The 23,137-nt window shown below is 40.2% G+C and overlaps 1 protein-coding gene across 1 annotated transcript in view; it reads left to right on the top strand.

The window, feature by feature from the left end:
* Nucleotides 1-2,680: 2,680 nt before the first annotated feature.
* The window catches only part of NOX3 (NADPH oxidase 3), a 61,565-nt gene continuing 41,108 nt past the window's right edge, over nt 2,681-23,137 (top strand). Inside the window, exons 1-7 of the mRNA XM_030929425.1 lie at nt 2,681-2,830; nt 3,452-3,547; nt 3,660-3,770; nt 5,085-5,169; nt 14,774-14,919; nt 18,085-18,266; nt 21,983-22,112. Coding sequence (XP_030785285.1) covers nt 2,783-2,830; nt 3,452-3,547; nt 3,660-3,770; nt 5,085-5,169; nt 14,774-14,919; nt 18,085-18,266; nt 21,983-22,112 — 798 coding nt within the window. The 5' untranslated portion in view covers nt 2,681-2,782. The remainder of the gene's footprint in view (nt 2,831-3,451; nt 3,548-3,659; nt 3,771-5,084; nt 5,170-14,773; nt 14,920-18,084; nt 18,267-21,982; nt 22,113-23,137) is intronic.

Raw genomic sequence — 23,137 nt, 5'->3', positions numbered from 1 at the left:
TAACACTGGGTAAAGAACACAGAAGGCAAGAACATTTCAACTCTTCCTCACGCTCATTGAATCTAAAATAGAAGAGATAGTATAAAATTCTAGATGTATTCTCTCTGAATTAATTTTTATAACCCAACTGAATAAGACCTCTAAGATATGTAAATCCTAAACACTTCAGAAATAACAAATCATTTTATCATGGAAGATTATTGGCTTAAAGAAATGAATATAAAGACTTTACATCTTTATATTGCTCACGGTTAAAGAAGCTACTAAAGATATCTTACTAACTGCACTCTAATCGCAGGTCAATGCTGCCAAAAATGCCTGTGCTTTCATATATTTCTACAGTGAAAAAATCCCTAAAAAATGATGTCTTTTCCAAGAAGTAAATTTACTATATTTTTTATGGGCCAATTCAAAAGAAGCTTTTTCTCCAAAAGAAGCATCGTCTTAAGTGTGAGTGTGAGTGTGTTTATGAGTGTGTGTACGTATTAGGCAGATTAAGAGTGAAAGGGGAATGGGAATGACTCTGCAAGGTAGGTGTTGTTAGTCCCATTAAACTAATGTGGAAAATAAGACTCAAAAGAGGTAACACATCAGAGCTGGGCGACAAGTGGAAAACTCACCTGTTTGTCAAAATACTTAACCGAGATCAATGAGGAGGCAGAAGGATCAAGGGGAGAACACAAGGCAGAGCCTTTTTTGTGGTTTTCACGGGAAGAAAGGGGCAAGTTTGTATAATCAGGGGAGCAGGTTTAGGATTGGATCATTTGAATAGATTCTGCAGGCCCTGGGCTACCCGTGTGATTGGTCCCTTGTTGTCCAGTACCTGGTTCTGAGGTGAATGAGGGCAGGGGAGAGGTTGACTCTATGTATGAGAGTTTAATGGAAGAGGGTTAGGGGTTTGGACTATGTTTGGTTTGCACATCAGAAACATGCTCCCAAACCAGTTGTTTGCTATCACTAGGAATGAGTTAACCCTGATTTGAGCAGTTTCTCCCCAAGACAGCAAGACCCTGAGATGTCAATGCACCCCAAAAATGCAGAAAATAAAAAACATGACTAGTACAATAGAATAACTTATCCATTTTTCTGTAATTCATTGGCATTATGTAGAAATAGTGTACTTAATCACACACAGCAACATTTATTTGTAATTAAATTCCTAATTTATAGCACTGCAATTTATATCTGTATATTCAGTATGCTTTGGTGCACAGGTCCATATATTAGTATTTCATAAAAGAGACAGTATAAGGTAATGGTTAGAAATGAAGATGTTAAAGTCAAAGAGAGCTGAATTCAAATCCCAACCACCCCTACTGCAAGTTACTTCGAGAACTGAATTCAAATCCCAACCACCCCTACTGCAAGTTACTTCGAGAACTGAATTCAAATCCCAACCACCCCTACTGCAAGTTACTTCATTTCAGCTTGTTTCCACATTTCTGTAATGGTGCACATAATAATACTGCCTGACAGAGTCCATGTATGATTTAACTGACAATACTTGAAAAGTCCTTAACCTAATAGTACCTGGTTAAATAAAGATCAATGAATATTCACAATTCTTACTCTTACCAGGTTTTTAACAGGAGAGATTTAATTTTCCAAAATTGATTCTCCTCCTATTTTCATCTTGTCTAAAAAATTTAAAGGAAATATTTCGGCCAAAACTAGTCAGAAAATTGCTTCAATTGGAACAATTTTGCCTACCAGAGTAGAATTGTGGTCATTGTATTGAACAACTATGACTTACACAAAATCAGAGACAGACGAGGCTCCCATGCAGCCATTCCTGGAGTAACTGGAGTATGAAAGGATATTTGCACTTAACGCATGGGTGCACCAAGTGTGATTAATGACATGTATTACCTCAGTCCCACAAAAAAGTTCATTATTTATAGTCACACTTTTAGATTTATATGAGAGTTTTCTATCTGATGTTTTTTAGAATCTTTTTTCATCATCTTCTGAAAGATGGTTTAATTCATACTCATTTAGCCCATACTCTTTGTCTTCTATAGAGAGCTTTTTGAAAGAGGGGAAAAGGAATTAAAGAAGTAGAAAAGCTATGGCTGGTCGCAGTGGCTCATGCCTATAATCCCAACACTTTGGAAGGCCAAGGCAGGTGGATCACCTGAGGTCAGGAGTTCGAGACCAGCTTGGCCAACATGGCAAAATCCATCACTACTAAAATTACAAAAACTAGCCGGGCGTGGTGGTGCATGCCTGTGATCCCAACTACCCAGGAGACTGAGGCAGGAGAATCCCTTAAACCCAGGGGCGGAGGTTGCAGTGAGCCAAGATGGCACCACTTCACTCCAGCCTGGGTGAAACAGCAAGACTCTGTTTCCAAAAAAAAAAGGAAAAATAACAAATAGAGAAAGTTCTTTGCTATATGCAGCCTTCAGCAGTTAGGTTATTTCTCAAATTTACATAAAGACTTATTATCATCTTGACTGCAATCATGTAGAAAATGAACGGGTATAAAGTACATGAGACAATTTAATAAAACCAGTTTTCTTTTCTTATAAAATCTCTGACGAAAGGAATCATTAGACAGAGACTTGCCTTGTATTTACCCAGGTCATGAGGCATGGCAGCTTGGTGATGTGCTCTTGGCAAGAAGTCCTTAATTAGAAATTCCTCGAGAGCTGCTCCCTGTAGGTGCTTCCTATGACAAAAAGACAAAATAATTTACTAGGGAAGCCCTCACGAAGGACTCAACATCCAGACACAGGTGAGGGAAAGGGAATTTGCTGACAGCCGAAGAGCAACAAGCATCATGATGGGATGCTGGGTTTTGAATGAGGGTCTTTCCATCATATTAGTAGTAAGTATCAATTTCGTTATTCAACTTTACATATATAGATTGAATAGTCTTTGGTTTTTAGGAAAACTTGTATAGGAACACTAAATAGCTTGAAATATTGCTCTGGTTAAAAGACTAAAACTTGTTAGAAAACATTCAGTAGATATATTTAATTTACCATTATAGAATCATGCAAAGTTGTTTTCCGATTGAGCTCATTTTTAATTATTTTTAAAGTCAAGTAGTTTGTTTTTGCATAATGTATGAGTGTTTCTCTAAATCAAATGAAGTCTCTGAATTAGACTATGAAATTGGAATTTTTTCTAGAGAACTCTCAGAGTTGTTTTTAAAGATTTCCTCCTTCTTGACATCATTGTCAAGCAACATTGATTAAGAAGCTTTTGTAGTTTCATTAAATCACTTAAAGTTGACTCGTATGTGTTTAAAATGTTTTTTATAAAGGTAATAATTTCTTACCATTATAATCCTATTAAAAACTAATCTATGAGAAATAAATATGTGGAGTGATTCTGATTAATATTGAGAAGCTCTTCATTCCACGTTAAAAGAACCCCAAGTGATTTTGAATAGAGAAAAAGCTTGAAGGTAGTATTGATTGGTTCTCTTTCCTTTCTACTCTAGCTCTCATGGCTGGGAGTAAATTTGTATCTGTTTATTGACACGTTCTACTGGTATGAAGAGGAGGAGTCTTTCCATTACACACGAGTTATTTTGGGTGTAAGTATGGTTTATGATTAAACATTACTTTTTCAGAAAACAAAATGCATTTTATTTGCCCTGGATCCTTGTTTTCCCTGAATCTCTTTTTTATGTCTTTACATGTGGACAGTCAACACTGGCTTGGGCACGAGCGTCCGCACTGTGCCTGAATTTTAACTGCATGCTAATTCTAATACCTATCAGTCGAAACCTTATTTCATTCATAAGAGGAACAAGTATTGTAAGTACTAAAATATTTGAAATAATCTCAGTCGTTATGACTTCCTCATATAAGTGCCATTGAAAACAAAAATGTACTTTATTATGAAATTCTCAGTAATTCTGTTTAAACTTGGGTTTCTTTGTTAGAGATAATAGAAAGGCTAAAACTGAAAAACAGTAATCAGTACATCTATCTGATTTGGCTTTGGCTGTTGCCATTGATTTCCTACATGACACTCAACTCATTGCTCAACAGTTTCCTGATGTATTTGCACCATGAAGATGGAAGCATTATAATAGCTGGAATCATCATTGTTTCTGATTGAAAGACGACAAATAAGCTTTTGAGACAAGTGCCACAAGGAAACATCTCTCAGGGTTCTCACCCACAAAAGCATAATCACAGTACATAGATTTTATTATGTAGATTTTAACCTCTACCAAACATAATGGGATATTTCCCAATTATATTGATTTCACTGTGTTAGGAACTTACCTGTGCTTCCTGTCAAACAAAATAGCATACAGAAAATGAGTCCTTCAAAAACTTTTACCAGGGAAAATACTTCATTATGCAGGCATCCCTCATTTCGTTGCACTTCCCTTTATTGCACTTCTCAGATACTATGGTTTTTACAAACTGAAGACTTCTGGCAACCCTGTGTGGAGCGAGTATACTAGCGCCATTTTTTCCAATAGCATGTGCTCGCTTTGTGTCTCTGTGTCAGCATTTTTTAGCAATAAAGTATTTTTTAATTAAAGCATGTACTTTTTTTAGACATAATGCTATTGCACACTTAATAGACTACAGTGTGGTATAAATATAAATTTATATACACTGGAAAATCAAAATTTTTGTGTGACTTGCTTTATTGCAATATTTGCTTTATTGCAATGGTCTGAAATTAAACCCACAATATCTCCAAGGTATGCCTGTATAATCATCATCATGATTTTATGAATATTTATATATAGATGCATATTTGCCTTTGTGTAGGTAGGAATAATTTGTAGACTACCTAAAACACATGAATGAGGATGATGGCTATCACCTTAAGTTTTTAAACAAAGAAGCTGAGTGAGGCATGTATTTTGGCAGGCTTATTCAAGAGTTTTGAATTATAACCAGAGAACTAATAAGTCAATCATTTTTGAGTTGAGAGTTCAGCAAAGCAACTAATAACCTTTTGATTTGCCTGTTTGACTAATGGCCATTAACTTTTGTGTCACATTTAGAGGCAAAGCCTGATTCCTACTCTCTTAACTGTCATGACAGTGTTTTCATTGTAATTTTTCCATAAATCAGGCATTTTTTTTTTTTTTGTTACTCTAGTGCTGCAGAGGACCATGGAGGAGGCAATTAGACAAAAACCTCAAATTTCACAAACTGGTCGCCTATGGGATAGCCGTTAATGCAAGTAAGTACTTATTAATTGCTTCATGGATTTTACAATATCTGATGCCTAACTTCATAGTTTTGTTTTAACTCTGACTTCCTCAAGTCTCACCCTCAGGTAAAAGAACTCTTTGCCATTTATCTGACCCTGTAAACCTTATACAAATGGGTTTTTACATTTTCAATTTATACTTACATAAGAGTTTTCCCCTACCAAGACCTCAATTTGTCAAAGAAAAGTTGGTGAAACTTCATTTGTGAATAGTTAAGCTTGTTAATAATACAATAATAAATACTTGAAAAAGGAACACTTTGTTATTCAGCATAATTCACTTTGGAAATAAAACTGACCTCTGTTCAAAATCTCATTCACAGTCATAGGAAAATGACTGTCAAATAGTATCGTGGGCAATAAAAAAGAAAAAAGAAAAGAAAGATCATGTGAGCAAAGTTCTGAATCGTATTGAGGTAATGGACATAAAAGGGTCTTGAAAACACATGAAGCTTTATCGGCATATAAAGTGTTATTGTTATTATTATATTTCTAATTCAAGAGGAAGGCACTAGAAATTAGCATCCAAGGCCAAGGTTAAACTCTGATGAGGAAGAAAGGAGGAGGAGCAGTCATCAACCAGCTTGTGGTTTTGCTGGAAAACAAAGACACTGAAATAAAAGGCTATCTGAGCGATAAAGAGTTATGATTCAGGACTGTTTCTCTCAAACTAATTTAACTATAATATGTTTTCCTCATTTGTTTTTATCCTCTCATGCATAAAAAAAAAAAAACAGAGTAAAAGAAACACTCAAAACAAATGTGAATTTAATTAAGCAACAAGACATGACAGACGGTGCCCGAGTGCCAATTAACACAACTTTGGGTGTGCAGTGAGACATGAGGGGAAGATGCTCCCATTGATTGTCTTCGGCACTGGATTAAACCAACCCGAGAACTGCTTTGTAAAAGGTCTTTGTGGTTTGTGAGGAAATAAGAGTAAAAAGACATCGTGTCCTAGAGAAAACCAGCTCAGGGATAAAGAGGGAAAAAATAAGGCTGGTTCATCTTTGTATTCCAAGGCCCACAACAGTGCTGAGTATGCGTAGGCACCAATAACCTTTCATGAATGAGCGAATGCATGAAGGAACAAAGACTCAGGGAAACAGATTTTGGCTCAGGAATGGAAGTCTTTTCGGGACCTTGAAAATTATCTAAAATTAGAATGAAGTTTCCCTAAGAGTACTGAATTCCCCATCATGGGTGGTGTCCAAACAGAGACCAGATTGCTCCTTGATAGGCTCATCAGAGAAGGAATTCAAGGAATCTCTAGGCTTCCTTTAAAGTCTTAAATAGCTTGATTTCTGCATAACAGTAAAATGGCAAGAATATTATCATAGTACAATAGCTTTAAGACACAATTGAACTCTAAGAGAAAGTTTTAAAGATATTACAGAGAGAAGGGGGGTAAAAAACAGCCAGCATCAAAATACATCAGAAAAGAGGCCAGGCATGGTGGTTCACGCCTGTAATCCCAGCACTTCAGGAGGCTGAGGCAGGTGAATTGCTTGAGTTCAGAAGTTCAGGACCAGCCTGGGCAACATGGTGAAAGCCCGTCTCTAGCAAAAATACAAAAAAATTAGATGGGCATGGTGGTGCATGCCTATGGTACCAGCTACTTGGGAGGCTTTGGTGGGAGGATGACTTGAGCCCAGGAGGTGAACGTTGCAGGGAGCTAAAATTGTGCCACTGCACTCCAGCCTGGACAACACAGTGAGACCCCCATCTCAAAAAAAAAAAAAAACAGAAAAGAAAGCAAAGAATAAGAAAAATGTGTGTTATGAAATAGTTTTCTCCTTAAACTTTTGGGCATGTACATTTCTTTATATGTAATCGTGTATCAATAATACCAATGCATTAGAAACATATAATGAATATCCCCCATGTTAAAGATACCCTGATAGCAGCTATTTCTTTCTGAAACTAGTGTGGTCATGGCTGTTTTAGGATGGAGTATAATTTAGTATAAGCAGCAGTTGACTGAAATCAGGTGACCAAATTATTTTATACCTCTCTACTGATTGGTAGTGTGATATCAGATAAGTTCTTCATGCTCTTTCTTCTGTGGAGTTAAAAGAATACTAATACAGGCTCGGCGTGGTTGGCTCATGCCTGTAATCCCAGCACTTTGGGAGGTTGGGGAGGGTGGATCACCCGAGGTCAGGAGTTCGAGACCAGCTTGACCAACACGGTGAAACACCGTCTGTACTAAAAATGCAAAAATTAGCAGGCATGGTGCTGCACACCTGTAATTCCAGCTACTTGGGAGGTTAATGCAGGAGAATCGCCGGAACCCAGGAGATGGAGGTTGCAGTGAGCCGAGATTGCACCATTGTACTCCAGCCTAGGCAACAAGAGCAAAACTCTGCCTCAAAATAAATAAATAAATAAATAAATACATTTCAATGAGATGTGCAGATTATTGTCGGGACCAGAGTTAGTTGGAAATTTGGAGAATACAGGGTTATTCACTTGCTGCTATTGCAAATAAGATCAAATCCAAAGCCCTTAGCCTGGCCAAGGGGTCCAGTGACCTCACGTGTGCCCCCTGCCTGTGCCCCCTGCCACAGTCTTATCTCCTGCCTCACCCCCCTGGCTTTTCCCCTTGGGTACACCCAGCTCCTGGAAGTGCCTAAGCATTCTGTGCCTTTGCTCCAGGGATCCCCTTTGCTTGAAATGCTCTGCCCTCCTCGTGGTGCTAAATGGGTGAGACATGGCCATGCCCAGGACTCATATCCTGACCCACCTCCTCGGAGGCAGCCATTTCAGCGAGGGGTCTCAGGTCATACTTTCTACCACAGAGTGAAATTTGTTCCCCAGAAGCTGATCACCTCTGGGGCTGAGCCTGTGCCTTACACATCTTGGCTGCCCTGGTCCCCGGCACACAAGAGGTCCTCAAAAATTTGGTGAAAACAGGATGAGTAGGAGTCGGCCAGCAGGCAAGAGAGGTTGAAGGAAACACTGGGAATGGTACAGCACACAGACGCATGAGTTGTTCAGGGAGTTATGAGCAGTCTGGGGAGGACTGAACAGAGTGTGCGGAGGGAAAAGATTTAAACGATGCCAGTCGTCCAAGATAATACATTCACATTCTGCTGCAACCGGAGAAAGCAGGGTACTCTTTCTCCCCCTTTCCCTCACACATCCCTGGAGAGAATCAAATGTTCTCTCCGGCCCCCTTCCTCCTGAACCCCATTGCTTTGCCAGGTACCCAGATGTCACCTGGGGTTCCCCCAGCAGGGTCAGAACTGCCACCCACCACAAAGTGTCCCTCATCCTACTCCTCCATGGCAACCAGCAGCACTGCGGTGTTTCCACTCCCTGCAAACGGAGGGAGGAGGCTAGGGAGAAAGCTCTCTGCTTCTCCCAAACCCTGACAAAGCAATTATTACATTTCACATGAACGGAGAAATGCGTCTGGCAACTGCGCTTTTAGGAGGAAAAAAATGCTAAGCCTTGGTTTCATGGAAACACCTCTGCTTTTCACATGGTGTTCTTCTGGTAGATTCACTTGGGAGCAGCTGAAAATGTCCCTGCGCTTGTTTTATTAGCATCGCCCATTATGCTGCATTTCAAATAGCCGGCTGGCTTAACAGAGGTGTGTAACCTTGGGAAAAGTGCGACCACATCGAAGTTTGCGTGCCAACCTCTAATTTCTCATCCGTTCCCCTACAAGCTGAGCTGCAGGCTTTAATTGGTCAAATCATTAAAGGATGTAATTAGAGACTGGTGGAAGAAGGCGAGGGAGGAGGAGGGAAGAGGCAAAACAATGGTATCTGTAATCAAGGACATCATGGAAAATGCAGTGACAGGAACTCTTCTTTTGGCTTCCTGCCTTCCTGCTTGCCTGCCTATGATAAGAGCTGCTGGAGCATTCTTGAACCACTAATAAATCATTTTCGGGGACCTATAACCCCACGGGTTTAAAAATCATAGTTTCACAGCCTCTTCGTTCTTATTAATGCAGATCTTTCTGGAGTCCCTGGTCCACAGCAGACCTTGAAGACCCTTCCAATTGAAAAGTAGTACTTTGAGCTCGAGCTTCCATCAAGGGGTGTCTAAATAGTGACCCAGGCGGCTCTCCCTGGCAGAGTCGGCAGCTTGCTTCTGCCAGGTTCCAGGAGTGAACAATTAGCCAAGTGCAGCTCCTGATGAGTTGCTAAAATTAGTCTACAAACATCAATAAACATAACAAGGGCAGGGTGAGAGGAGAGAGCGCAGAATAAGGGTGCCCAGAAAATAAAGATTTGGAGACCCAGGCTTGAGAATAGCCCTAAAGGTGCAAACTCTTCAGTCCTGACCCCTCAAGGATTGCTCCTAACCAGTTCCACCTGGGGCTCTGGGAGCTTCAGGGAAGCTCCATTCCCAGTCCTGCCTGACAGGATTTAATGTGATTTACAAATGCATGGCACACACAGGGTGCCAGAGTCAACGAATCCTCCTACAGAAATCAGACCACAGGTTTAAAAGTTTGCAGCCAAATTCTGGCTGCAGAAGCACAGCCAGAATCTGTCCCTGGGTCCTTGTTTCTAAAGGCTGCTTAATTAGGAGGTGACTAACTCCAAAATGACTGTTATCACTGACAGGCAGGCAGAAAGACAGCAAGGACGGACCACGCTTCCAAGATTCCCCTCAATTATGCTCACTTTGATCTCCTGAAAAATGAAATGAAAGAAGGAAGGTAAAAGAACTTTTTCACAACTGGCTCTAATAGTAGCCTTTATGATTATTTTTTTGTTCACTCTTCAATGTAAAGCTCCTTATTGGAACTCAGAAATTCACACACCAATTAAATGCGCATGTGTAGTGTTTCCAAAATTGCTGCTCTCTTAAAAGTACCCGGGGAGAACACAAAATTGTAGAAAGATCCAGTTATAGCACCTTTTATCCTGGCACAATTGGGTGGGTTATGGAAATGTGTGTCTTGTGGTCCTCCAAGGGCACAGCAGTGCATACTGTAGAAAGGCCACAGAGATCCAGGGAGAGCTCACCCCATAGCTAATGGCATTGGATTTACTGCAAGACTGAAGAGCCCCCATTTAAGCCAGAGTTGGCTTTGGAAACATGAAAACATGAACTTCGTGTTTGCATTACTTCCATATTGCTCTACACATCCCTTTTAGATGACAAATATGTTCCCGGTAAACTTCAGAGAAAGACACAGGAGCCACACAGCTGGAAGGGAGCTTAGATAACCTTGTTTAGTACAATCTACCCATTTCACAGATGGGAAAAAAGGACCTGAAAGAAGTTAAGTGACTGAGAAGTATCCTCTTCAGTATTCTTTCTGTTACATACTAATATCAAATCTAATAACATGAAATGATATTGATGACTAAGAGAGAGAGAAATCAAACCATGTCACTGTTTTATCCCATCTCTGTAGCCTTTGTCTCTGTAACATAAACAGCGTGGCTACTTATATTTTTAAGAACCTAAAATGTAGAAGGGAAGGAATAGAAAATATAATGTCTGAAAAAGAACAAAAATAGTATCTCCCCTGATGTCTATCAAGTCACAACAATTCTGAATTTAGTGGTTGGTGTATCTTTAGTTCCAAGCCAAGATTGCTGTAAAATTAGGATCAGATCTAAGGGGAAAATAAAATGTTTAGACAAATAAAATCAACATAAGCAGTTTTCTCTCTGAGAATTCCTGAGATAAATAAAATATTCCACTTTGTATGTTCTACCTTGTGAAAGGAAAACAAAATGGAGGTAGTGGGAGCAAGGGAACATGTAAGACATGAACTTTAAAATGCGTGACAAATACTGGAGAGAATAGTTTTTACACATTCCCTCAGAACCTACCTCTTGAAAACCATCTGGGGCTTCCTCATACTCCTTCATTAGTTTCTTCAGCTCTGTTATGGGAGACCTGGCAATAAGAATAAATAAGTAGTTCAATATCTTTGTTCATTCAATCAACATACTTAAATTTCATTTAACAATGTCAAATTCCTATGTGGAAATCAATCTAACAGAAAACAAATTGCAATCAACAACTCATTACAGGGGAAAAGAATGGTATAAAATATAAGGCCAGGCATGGTGGCTCACGCCTGTAATCCCAGCACTTTGGGAGACCAAGGAGGGTAGATTGCCTGAGCTTAGGAGTTTGAGACCAGCCTGGGCAGCATGATGAAACCCCATCTCTACTAAAAATGAGCTGGGCATAGTGGTGCATGCCTGTAATCCCAGCTACTCGGAGGCTGAGGCAGGAGAATTGCTTGAACCCGGGCAGCGGAGTTTGCAGTTAGCTGAGATCATGCCATTGCACTCCAGCCTGGGTGACAGAGTGAGACTCTGTCTCAACAACAACACAAAAAAGTTATAAAATATTAAAAACTTATCTTGCCTTCTCTTTCTGACTATCACATATGGATTATGCAATGGTAAACATATCAGTTAACTCGGTCCGAAGCTCAGTCTCTAGCTCTGTAAATTGGGAACAGCTTCACACCCTGTCTGGAGTGCCCTAGTCTGTGGAGAGAGAATTAAAGAAAGCTAGGAGGAGAGGAGGAGTAAGGGTCAAGGGGCAGAATGTAAAAGGAGCATTCACACCAACCTACAGTGAGGACTCCAAATGTTGTTATCAGTCAGAAGCCTTAGAAACAGTTGGACTCTAGATTAAAGACACCAGGTAAACCATTCAGTTTTATCCAAGCCCGTAGAAAAAAGCTAGTTTTCAATTAAAAATCAGGTATGATAATTGCTCATTAGTCAAATGAAGCAATACAGCTTAATGGTCAAAAGATGGAGCACTGAGTCACGCAAACCACTAAACCACTTTCATCACTAATGAGCCACACATTCCTTAACTCTTCGGATACTGGTCTGTGAAATGAGAAGAAGGCTGATACCTGAGGAGGGTTAAATCAGATAATACGCCTATAGCATTTATAACAGTGTCTGTTGTATAGTAAACATTCAATGTGTTTGCTATGAAACGTACTACCTGCTTTTTAAAGACTTTGAGATAATTATCAGAAAACAGCATTTAGGAATACTGGACAATGTTTGTGTTCAGTTTAGCAAATAGTTTCCATTTTGCATGTAACATATTGGAAAGGACTCCTGCTAGATAAGCCTTTCCAGCTTTGTGGATGCTGAGGCTAAACAAGGCAGCCCCTTCATCGACATGGCCGTATATGTTGACAAAGCACCCTGGGAGGAAATAGAGTAAATCGTGGGTGCTAACCTCTCTGAAGCCACAAGGAGGCAGTAAACATCATGATGCAGAAACAGTGTCATGTGCTTTGCCTTCTTGCGTGAGCCTCAACCTGAAGTATGTTTGGCTTGATTTTCAACTTAAAGGCTAAAGAAAAAATGTGCAATATACACTTATATATATATTATTGTTATATATGATATATATATATATCTCAACAGAGAAAGCACTACTCCAACAAGGTTGCATCTATAGATTGATTTTCTGACCCTTTCTTTACCCCTTCTACCTTTCTGTAATCTCATTGTCACTAAGCAAATAATTGTCAAATGCGAACTGGTACTGAGGTTTCAAGGATGAATAAAGTCCATCCTTGAGGAGTCAAAGTTCATCAGGGGGTGTAGGGATAAACAGATACTGCAACAGTAATATCTGAGAAATGCTATGGTCATACTATCTTTTGTGCTGGTGAAATTGAAGAATGTGTGATAGAAGTCAACTTTTGAAGTAAGCTGTAAGGCATGAGCAGAACATTTTGCAAATCAGAAAAGGGAGTGATAGCAGGAACTCAGGTGACAAAGAAAAGAGGTTGCATAGAAGATAGCATTTCTAAATAAATCTGCTCCTAGGACCATAGGAACCAAAATGACACCAATATTCTCAGAAGTTCCTGCTGTTTCTTTTTCCCCATCACATTTTCTTCCATACCTCAACCCACAAGGTACAGCCATGGAGGATCCTGTAACTCCTTCACAACTTGTGTAGACTGTATGATAGTCATAGGCCGCACTACTCCTCACTGTGGGTGCAGAAGAAAAGAAGATATCAACTGGGAAATTATCTATACCCTGGGCAATGAAGCCTCATTTCACACATGAATCTGATCCCAATGGCAGTTATCAACTGGCCACCCAGCGGGAGTTTCATTTGCAGGAAAAGCATCAGTATGTCGTTGCCTAGCTGTGACTGCCGGCTTCCCAACAGATTTGGAAAGAGCAGCATCAGACACAGAATCCTCAGGCCAGACGATGCTGTGTTCTTAAGCCTGTTCTCTTCATTTAGAATTTAGACACCACCAAGTCCCAGAATTAGAAAGCTCCATTTATTTCTTCAGAATATACAGAAGGTATGTTTAGTTCCATAAATACTGGCTTATTTCAATCCACCAGGAATAACACCATGCAAATGTATGTGTGAATGTGTATGTGCAGGGGTATATATACATAGAGTGTAGTCCCTCCTTGTCTGCAGGGGATACATTCCAAGACCCACAGCGGATGCCTGAAACGGTGGATAGTACTGACCCCGACTGCCATCTATTGGAACATGTTCCTTTTCATATCTTCCACCCACTAATGTAATGCCTTTTTCATCATAAATAAGCACTTATCATGCATTGTGGCTGTAACTTTTGCAGTATGAGGTGTGACAGCGAAACTAGCACAAGTGTCTTTTTTCTTCACAATTTCAGATAGAAGATCTGTTCTTACCATAGATCTTAGCAACTTCCGCATACAGTTTTTTTTTCCTTTCCTTATTAAGTAGAGAACTTTCAGCTTTTCACTTAAAGGAAGCACTTGATGGCTTCTCTTTGGCATAGCCAAATTGCCAGCATCACTACTTTTGCGCTTTGGGGCCATTTTTAAGCAAAATAAGGATGACTCACACACAAACACTGGGATACCATGAGAGTTGGTCTGATAACCAAGAGGGCTACTGGATATGCTGGACAAAGGGATGATTCACATCCCAGGTAGGACAGAGCGGGATGGCATGAGATTTCATCATGCTACTCATAATGGCATGCAATGTAAAACACAAATTGCTCACTCCTGGAATTTTCCATTCAATATTTTCTGACTGTGGTTGACCTCGGGTAACTTCAACTGGGGAAAGTGAAACTTTAGACTGGGGGGACTACTGTATACTAAAATGTGTAAAGGAATAAACAGAAAACAAAAGAGAACAAAAACAATATATCTCCTGGTATCTATCATTTGTATCATATACATACATATCAGCATGTATAATGTACAGTATTCTAGAATAATGCTTTCCGATTTCTTAAGAAGTTATATATAATTATTTCTTTTAGAATTATATCATATATAATTATGCTGAGCTATCATAACATTTATTCCATTTCCATGATAACTATACACTTTATGATGAACTGAGATTTACTTTATTAATATAATTTAAATAAATGTGGAGATTTTTGTACAATGTGTTTGGAAGTATTCAATCCGCTTCACTCAAAGCACTGTGAAAGATGTGTAAATAAATCACTTTTCCTTGGAGATTACAAAAACCAGAACAGAGAAACTTGAGCACAGAGACACGGTATTTTTTAGTAACTAGGGAGGAAGCCACAGGGTACATGTTTGGTGTCGTCTCGTCCTAGCCATCCATGTCGTGGCGCATTTCTTCAACCTGGAACGCTACTGCTGGAGCCAGTCCAAGGAGGCCCAGGGACTTCTGGCTGCACTTTCCAAGTTGGGCAGCACCCCTAATGAGAGCTACCTCAACCCTATCCGGACCCTCCCCATGGTGAGTTCCTGCCTGCTAACGAGCTTCTCCCCTGAAAAATCCGTCCTTTTCCAATCCTCTAATCAAGAATTCTATATTGAAAAGCTTTTAATAAAAGGGCTGGACAGTGAAAATTTACATGTGAATTTGTTCTTAATTTCACATTTTCTAAAAAAAAATTTTTTTTAATCATTAATGTTGCTGGGAAGTTATGAGCAAGGAGAAAAAGATATGTCACCTAATTAATTTTTATATACACACACACACACACTAGAAATGCAGTAACCTGTTAATTCCTAATATTTTAAAATTTAACATTTTAAAAGCAGTCCATGATTAGATATTTTTTCACTGATGTTAGACTCAAAGAATGTGAAGTGCCATCTAAACCTAGAAATTATAAATTGGATGTCTTCATTTTCAATCTGCAGATTGTTTTCCGGATCTCTTCTCCAAATGCCTCATACATTGGCACATATGTGAATAGCTGCTTTGCCAAATCAGATACTGGGCAAAGCAGCTAATTTCACAATGAGACCTGCATGGCCAGTGACATCATTAATGCTAATTACCTGTGTGCACAGAGTGTCAGCAGCTATGGGGAACAAAAAGGAAACCAAAAATGTAGGCGCAGCAATCTGTGTTCCAAGATTAAGACAGTCATCTCCCTTAATTCACCCCTACCTCTTTCTTTGTGGTTGATCTCAATTTTTTTCCCATGTACCACCATATTGGCATATGTGTGCAGCATGTTGACCAGACTAAAAAGATCTCTATTGCCCAAGAAAAGCCCTAAGGCAATACACTTTAGCAATGAAAATCCCTCCATTCTTATCCAGGCCATCTCTTTAAGTGACCATTTCCCCCATCCAGCCTTATTTAAAGAACAAAAATTCAAAATCTGGTTTTGGGACACTTATTCCATGTCATGTCCCCTAAGGTGATTTTCAGTATCAGGCCATTGATCAGGTTTAGTTGAGCTACGTTTTCTTTTATTCTTTTTCTTATTTTTATTTTTATTTTTATTTATTTATTTATTTATTTATTTATTTATTTATTTATTTATTTATTGAGACAGAATCTCACTCTGTCGCCCAGGCTGGAGTGCAGTGGCACAGTCTCAGCTCACTGCAAGCTCCACCTCCCAGGTTCATGCCATTTTCCTGCCTCAACCTCCCGAGTAGCTGAGACTACAGGCGCCCGCTGCCACGCCCAACTAATTTTTCTATTTTTAGTATAGAGGTTTCACCGTGTTAGCCAGGATGGTCTCGATCTCCTGACCTCATGATCGCCCGCCTTAGCCTCCCAAAGTGCTGGAATTACAGGCGTGAGCCACCGTGCCCAGCCTGAGCTACCTTTTCTTAGCTGACAGCTATTGGAAGCAAAAATTTCACACCTGCAAATCAGAACTGCAGCTGCTCTAAGCGAGTGGGAATGCCTTTATGTTAGTCCATTGAATCACAGCATTTGTCTGGGCACCTACTGAGGTTACTGTTTTTCCCCACTAAGATGCTGGAAAATCCATTGCTACACACACTCAAGAATAAATCTCAACATTTTGCATAGTCTATGTAATAAATAGTATTTATTAAAAATACTTTTCAAGTGATATGATTATATATTATAATAGCAAAATAATTAAACTACTACCTATACAGTAATTTCAAAATTTTAGAAGCAATATACTGTGTAAGTACTAATTAAGCTCAGGAAACTCTGTAATTTAGGGTATTTGGAGGGAGATGAGTATCAATAACATAGAGTGTACATTATAGAATATTTTTAGAGATGCAGTGGGATTGTTTTGGAGGATACATTGCAACTCTAACCAGTCGATAAATGTGTTGCAAGAACAGAGACATGGTGATTTGCCTTAATAGGCAAGGAAGAATGATGTGAAATTAGCACATCATATGATGTAAATGGATTTCTAAAATGCCTGAATGTACTTGAAAAGAAAATATTTTAAATGTTTGAGATATATCCCCTTCAATTTTATTTCCACTCTTTGCTCTATGAAGAAAAAATAAACAATGAAGAAGTCCCTGTCCAAATTACCTCCAGATCTCAAAGCAGCCCAAATTAATGAGATTTTACTGACAAAAGATATAGTGAGTTTATTGAGCTCGTGGCCGTCTCAGCGATAGTAACACAATGTATGAATACTAATGACTTGGCAAGAATATGGGAAACTCACAATAAAAACAAACTGCTGTGTGATGCATATTCCAAAAGGCTATTTAACTGTCCCTTGCACTCACAGGTCAGAATTCTGGCCGTTTAGCGGTGTCCACCAGATAAGAATAGCTGTACCTTTATTGATCACCTAGGATTTACCAAGCCTTATTCCAGGCCCCCTGAGATGGCGTGAAAGAAATGCAAGTCATGGTCTTTCCAATTAAGAAGCAAGAGCAAGGAATAACTACCAGGGGAACTGAGTGTGCAGCTGCTTTATTAGGAACGCCCCAAGGGACCTCTCAAAAAAAGTGTTCATTAATGTTAAAATGCATTTAGGCATGGTGATCCACATAGTTATTTTAAAGACTAAAAACTTAAAACTCAGATTTATTTTGCAATATTTTATTTTAAAATGCTCTTTTCATGCTACCCTCATTTCAATTCAACATAATCACTTTGTTTTTTTATTTTTTTTTTTTTATTTTTTCCCATTTTGTCATTGTTGTTGTTGTTTTAAAGACAGGGTCACACTCTGTCTCCCAGGCTGGAGTGCAGAGGCAGCATCATGGCTCATTGCAGCCTCGAACTCCTGGGATCAAGTGATCGTCCCATCTCAGCCTACTGAGTAGCTGGGACTATAGGCTCAAGCCACCATGCCCAGCTTTTTTGGGGGGGGTGGGAGGGAGGGGTTTCCAGTATAATAACTTTGATGTAAAATGATTTATACAAATAAAAAAATGTGATTGATGAAATGGTATTTTATGAAATTTTAGCAAAGCAAGTAGCCACCGTAAGCCGGTGGGAAGGGGGAGGAAGAGGAAGCTCCTTCTTGAGTTGCGCCTGTATCCTCATTGAGGCTAACATGCTTCTGCATGAAACGCTGTGAATGGCTCCCTGCTTGAAATCTCAAGTACTGGTCCTAAAAGAGGAAAAAAAAAATGTGCCAGGATATTTATTGTCACGGTGTTCTTTTTTTGTTGTTGTTTTTTTTTTTTTTTTTTTTTTTAGAACACAACCACTGAATTGCTAAGGACAATAGCGGGCGTCACCGGCCTGGTGATCTCTCTGGCTTTAGTCTTGATCATGACGTCATCAACCGAGTTCATCAGACAGGCCTCCTATGAGTTATTCTGGTGCACACACCATGTTTTCATCGTCTTCTTTCTCAGCCTGGCCATCCATGGGATGGGGTAAGTCCACACTGTGCTCCTCTGTAAGGATTTTATCTCTGAGAGTCCCAAAATAATCTCAGAAAGTCCTTTAGATGAAGGATCCCGGCATGCAGTGACTAAAGGACTTGTACAATGTGTGAAAAGCACATTGACTGTGGCAAACGCTTTTTCAGTAACACTGAAAGTAAGCTAATAGATGGTGAAGTATTATATTCATTTTTCCTCATTGACTCTGTTAGTGAGTCTTGGCATGTTTATAAAATTCAGGAATTCTAATGAATGCAGGATGACAGTAGATCTATGTTTCATTCAGCACCTGTTCTGCAATCCAATTTATGTGGGATTACTCAGGATATATATTTTTGACACCAAGATTTCACTTCTGCTTAACCAAAACCATCAACTAGGAAACCTGGTGTTCGGGCAGGGACAATGTGTGGCATGGGCAGTCTGGTGCGGGGTCCAGATCCAGCTCTGAGACCAGTTATCAGAGTGAGCCCTTCAGGTCCTCTGGGCCTCAGTTTCCCCATTTGACCTCTAGGACTCCATTTTGCTCAGACATCCCGTAAAACACTGCTCTGGTATTCAATACCCACCTGATATGGTTCATCTCTTCATCAGGAAGCTAGCATAGCCCCTGATGTGTTCAAAATCCCTCAAATATAATGTTTTTCAATCCTTTAAATATTAATAAATGGCCCTGGACTAATGAATCAATTGCTGTCTATGAACTAGTTTGTCCCTTTTAATTATTTCAAAAACTGATTGCCATTTTTTCCATGTTACAATTTTCAAAGCACATTCATATGCATGATCAACTCGACCACCACAACAGTCCTGTCACGTAGAGAAGGTGCTATTGTCCCCATTTCATAAAAAGGAAAAAGGTGTTCTCAGGGTTAAGTGATGCCCTCAAGTTCCCATGATGAATAAACAACAGAGTCAGATCTAGGACACCAGTCTTTAGATCATCAAACCTTTACTCTGATTTAGCAAGCCCTGGAAGAACAAGTCTTCCGTTTTATGAATTAAACCTTCCTCAACACCAGCAAGAATGCGACCAGCAATGTTGCTAACGCCCTTTTTGGCTTGCCAGCAGCAACTCCTCTGTTCCTGCACAGCACAATGCCCTCTTCCGCCCCTCATTCTCCCACCATTGCCACTGCTGAGTGCAGAGGGTCCTGTCCCGGAGGTGGCCTCCTTCTCTGCACGGACCTGGAAGAGCAAGTGCATAGCTGCAGAGTGGCACGGCCTAGGAAGTCACACATGCCTTGGTGACTCTGGGTCCCATGTAGAGCCCATGGGCAATGCTTTGGGATTTGCCCCTCTGCAAGTCAACGACCCCTCCAGTCTCCCTCCTCACCCTTAATGCTCAGCCCCCTACTTCTGGAAGGGGGTCACAGTTCTGCCGCCGCCACTGCCTGTACCTAAGACATCTCCCATTGTCCCTCAGCTGGCGGACAGAAAGAAACACATTCTCCAAGGAAGAAGTGCCCCTGAGGGTGCATTTTACCTTAAAAGACTGCCTGTGCCTCTGCTGAGCCTTAGCAACCGGGTCAGTCCACGTTCACAGGTACTCTACTGCCTGGCTAGAGGATTTCCATTTTCTTTCAGCTAGAACTCTCTGGGACTGGCTCTTCTGAATGTGAAAATCTCGGCCGGGCGCGGCGGCTCAAGCCTGTAATCCCAGCACTTTGGGAGGCCGAGACGGGCGGATCACGAGGTCAGGAGATCGAGACCATCCTGGCTAACACGTCTCTACTAAAAAATACAAAAAACTAGCCGGCGAGGTGGCGGGCGCCTGTAGTCCCAGCTACTCGGGAGGCTGAGGCAGGAGAATGGCGTAAACCCGGGAGGCGGAGCTTGCAGTGAGCTGAGATCTGGCCACTGCACTCCAGCCTGGGCGACAGAGCGAGACTCCGTCTCAAAAAAAAAAAAAAAAAAAAAAAAAAAAGAAAATCTCACCAGTTATTTTTGTACTTGGGGTGGGCAAGGTGGATAGTGTGTGACGGTCCTAGTGTGTTCCAACTCAGAGATTGTCAGTCCCCCCTTCCTACTGCTGATTCCGCTCATGACGCCGGGGTTGTGACCCCTGCAGCGTATTTATGAGGCTACCTATAACCCAGGGGAGTCTAGAAGCCCTCTTCACAGACACTATGTACTTGCCCCACTAAACATACATCCCCCACATCCACACCCTGGTGCACTGTAGAAGCACAAGAGAATTTCAATGGGCAGTGTTTCATTGGAGATATTTTTGATATCCAAATAACATATCATAAGATGAAATTTTTTAGTGATTTTAACCTAGTTGAAAACCTTATTTTAGGATAAGGGCCTCATTTAATCTTCTCAGTGTGAAGTATTCTACAGCTACTGTTTACAGCAAAAGCAATTTGCAAATTCTACACAAAGTGCCAAGTGAAAGTAGGATTATTGGAATGTGTTAAGGCCCACTAATCTTCCTATTATGGGATGGCATAGATGAAGCCATTTCAAAAGTTTAAAATTTTTAAAAGATACAGCATTTGTGGAATAAGATGAGGCTTCTTTTAGACACTACGGGGAATGCTGCCTACAGCCTGAGAATGAAAGTGTTAAATGTCTGGAATCCTTCCTCTGACTCTCACTTACTATTCACCCTGCCTATGCCTGGGCGTCATTTGTACATTGGAGATTTACAGATAGTTTTTCTCATCGAACTCAGAGGGATGTTATCAAGTTTGGATGGCTTCCATAAAACAGACTGGGACAAAGGCCAAGATGTCAGTTCTAGCTGACACCAGGCTGTTTCCAAGGGCATATTACTGCTCCCTCCTCCCATGCCCTGTGATATAACAGGGACCACACCACTCCACAGGCTGTCCAGGACATAAGTCTGTGTGATGCTAAGGTTTCTCAGTCTAGAGTACCATGATTCTCAAAACAGATCAATGCATTTTATTCACTAACACCTAGGAACCAAACAATTCCCAGATTCCCTGACCTTGGGAAAGTCTTGGGCTTTGCTGTCTGCACCAAGGAGGAACCCTAGGAGCTTGTACCAAAGCGACTTGTCAAAGGCCAGTCAGGAGTGCACTCATGGCAAATAAAATATAGAAGGATTATAGGACTCTTTGTCCAGTGCTCTATTCATTAAGACTGCCTTCTCTTTCCATTCCTAATGTATCAATACCATCTTGAAGACACACTCCATTGTGACCTATTTTGACCGAGTGAAACGCTGGCTTGCTGGTGGTCACTAGGGGAAAAAATACCATTATTCTGGGCACTTCTTTTGACTTCTTCACTTGAAGACTTCTAAGCACTCAGAAACAACCCAATGAGGGTAGAAGTTAAATAAATCTGCAAAAGAACCAAATAGTACAAAGTTAGCCAATTAGCCCAAATCAGCAATCAGGACAAGATGAAACCTAATTAAATTCAACAGTCTACAAAAGGATGTGTTCAAACAATTTCCCTTCATTATGAATTCTCTAATATAGACACTTTCAATTTAACACAGGATACCACAGAGGGGCACTTCTTTTCTGGGATCTTCAAAGTTACTCGAAGCTTCTTAAATGCTTAGTTTTAAAGAAGGTGGGGGAAATGAATGACAGCCTGAGTTTCAAGAACTGGAAGTGATATTTCCAAGCTCACTGTAGAATGTATATCTGTGGAATAACAAGACTGCTCAAAATCAGTTTGATGTTTTTGTTTTTTGTTTTGTTTTGCTTTTCTTAATTAACAAGTCGGATTGTTCGAGGCCAAACCCAAGACAGTCTCTCTCTGCACAACATCACCTTCTGTAGAGACCGCTATGCAGAATGGCAGACAGAGGCCCAATGCCCTGTGCCTCAATTTTCTGGCAAGGAACCCTCGGTAAGAATGAACCCAGGAGCTTTTAAAAATAAATGTCCCTGCAGTTAAAATATAGAGCTTTTATAGGCTTGAAAAAAAGAAAGCACATTTCACCACTAGACAAAGCCAACTCTTTATTAAGTGTGCTAACGGAGAAATCAAGTTACAGATAATTTTTAAAGAGGTTTACTGCCAAAAGCACTATGTTCAGCTTTGAAATGTATTATTCTACTTACCTTTAAATACTACTGTCTGATATTGTGGGAATTCATAACAGCACACTGATGTCCCTGGAGGGGTCAGCCTTAGGCCTCACCACCCTTCTCTGTGCTCCCTGCATCCTTGGCCACGTGTCCTCTGCTTAACTGCCCCTGCTCCCAGTCCAAGAATTACCAGCACCCCTGCTCAAACCTAGGTCCGTGAACAGCCAAATGAGGCTCAGGCCTTCTTTATAAGCTTGCCTTCTTCCTTTCCACAGCTTTGGGGATCAAAAACTTAGGGTGTCAAATGCATTTACTTCTTGCCCTAATTAAGCTTTTGTAACTGAAATAATGATGACATTAGCCAAGAAGATACTTAATTAATTTGTGTAGATGATAATGTCCACAGATCTGAAAAGTCAGATTTCCTGGGTAGGTGGTAACCGTTACAGTTGGTAGCGTAGGTAAAGAGAAATAATATTCCTATCTGGCCTCCTCTGGTATCTTAGAACAGTGCAAATCTTTGGGACAACCAAGTGATGCTTGCAAGAAAATAAATGCAACTGGCAGATAAAAAGTAGGAGGAAATAAGTGTCCAAAAATACGTAACTTAAAACATGGAATAACAGGGTATAATATATACAATTGATGAAGATTTGGGAAATTAAGTCATCAACATATGAAGAATATAAGTGATTGCATTGTTTTAAAAAAATCCCTCAAATATATTAAATTAAGCACTGGATTTTAAGGGTGAAAGTACTAGGAGGAAGGTTTAAAACCAAGAGAACCAGAATAGATGTGCCCATTAGACTGTGGTTCTTTTAATGGCCGGTATAGATTGTC

The sequence above is a fragment of the Rhinopithecus roxellana genome, chromosome 4 (assembly GCF_007565055.1).
Source record: "Rhinopithecus roxellana isolate Shanxi Qingling chromosome 4, ASM756505v1, whole genome shotgun sequence".
In the NCBI taxonomy this organism is placed as follows: domain Eukaryota; kingdom Metazoa; phylum Chordata; class Mammalia; order Primates; family Cercopithecidae; genus Rhinopithecus; species Rhinopithecus roxellana.
The sequence above is the reverse complement of the archived record's forward strand: the minus strand, read 5'-3'. Positions and strand labels throughout refer to the sequence as shown.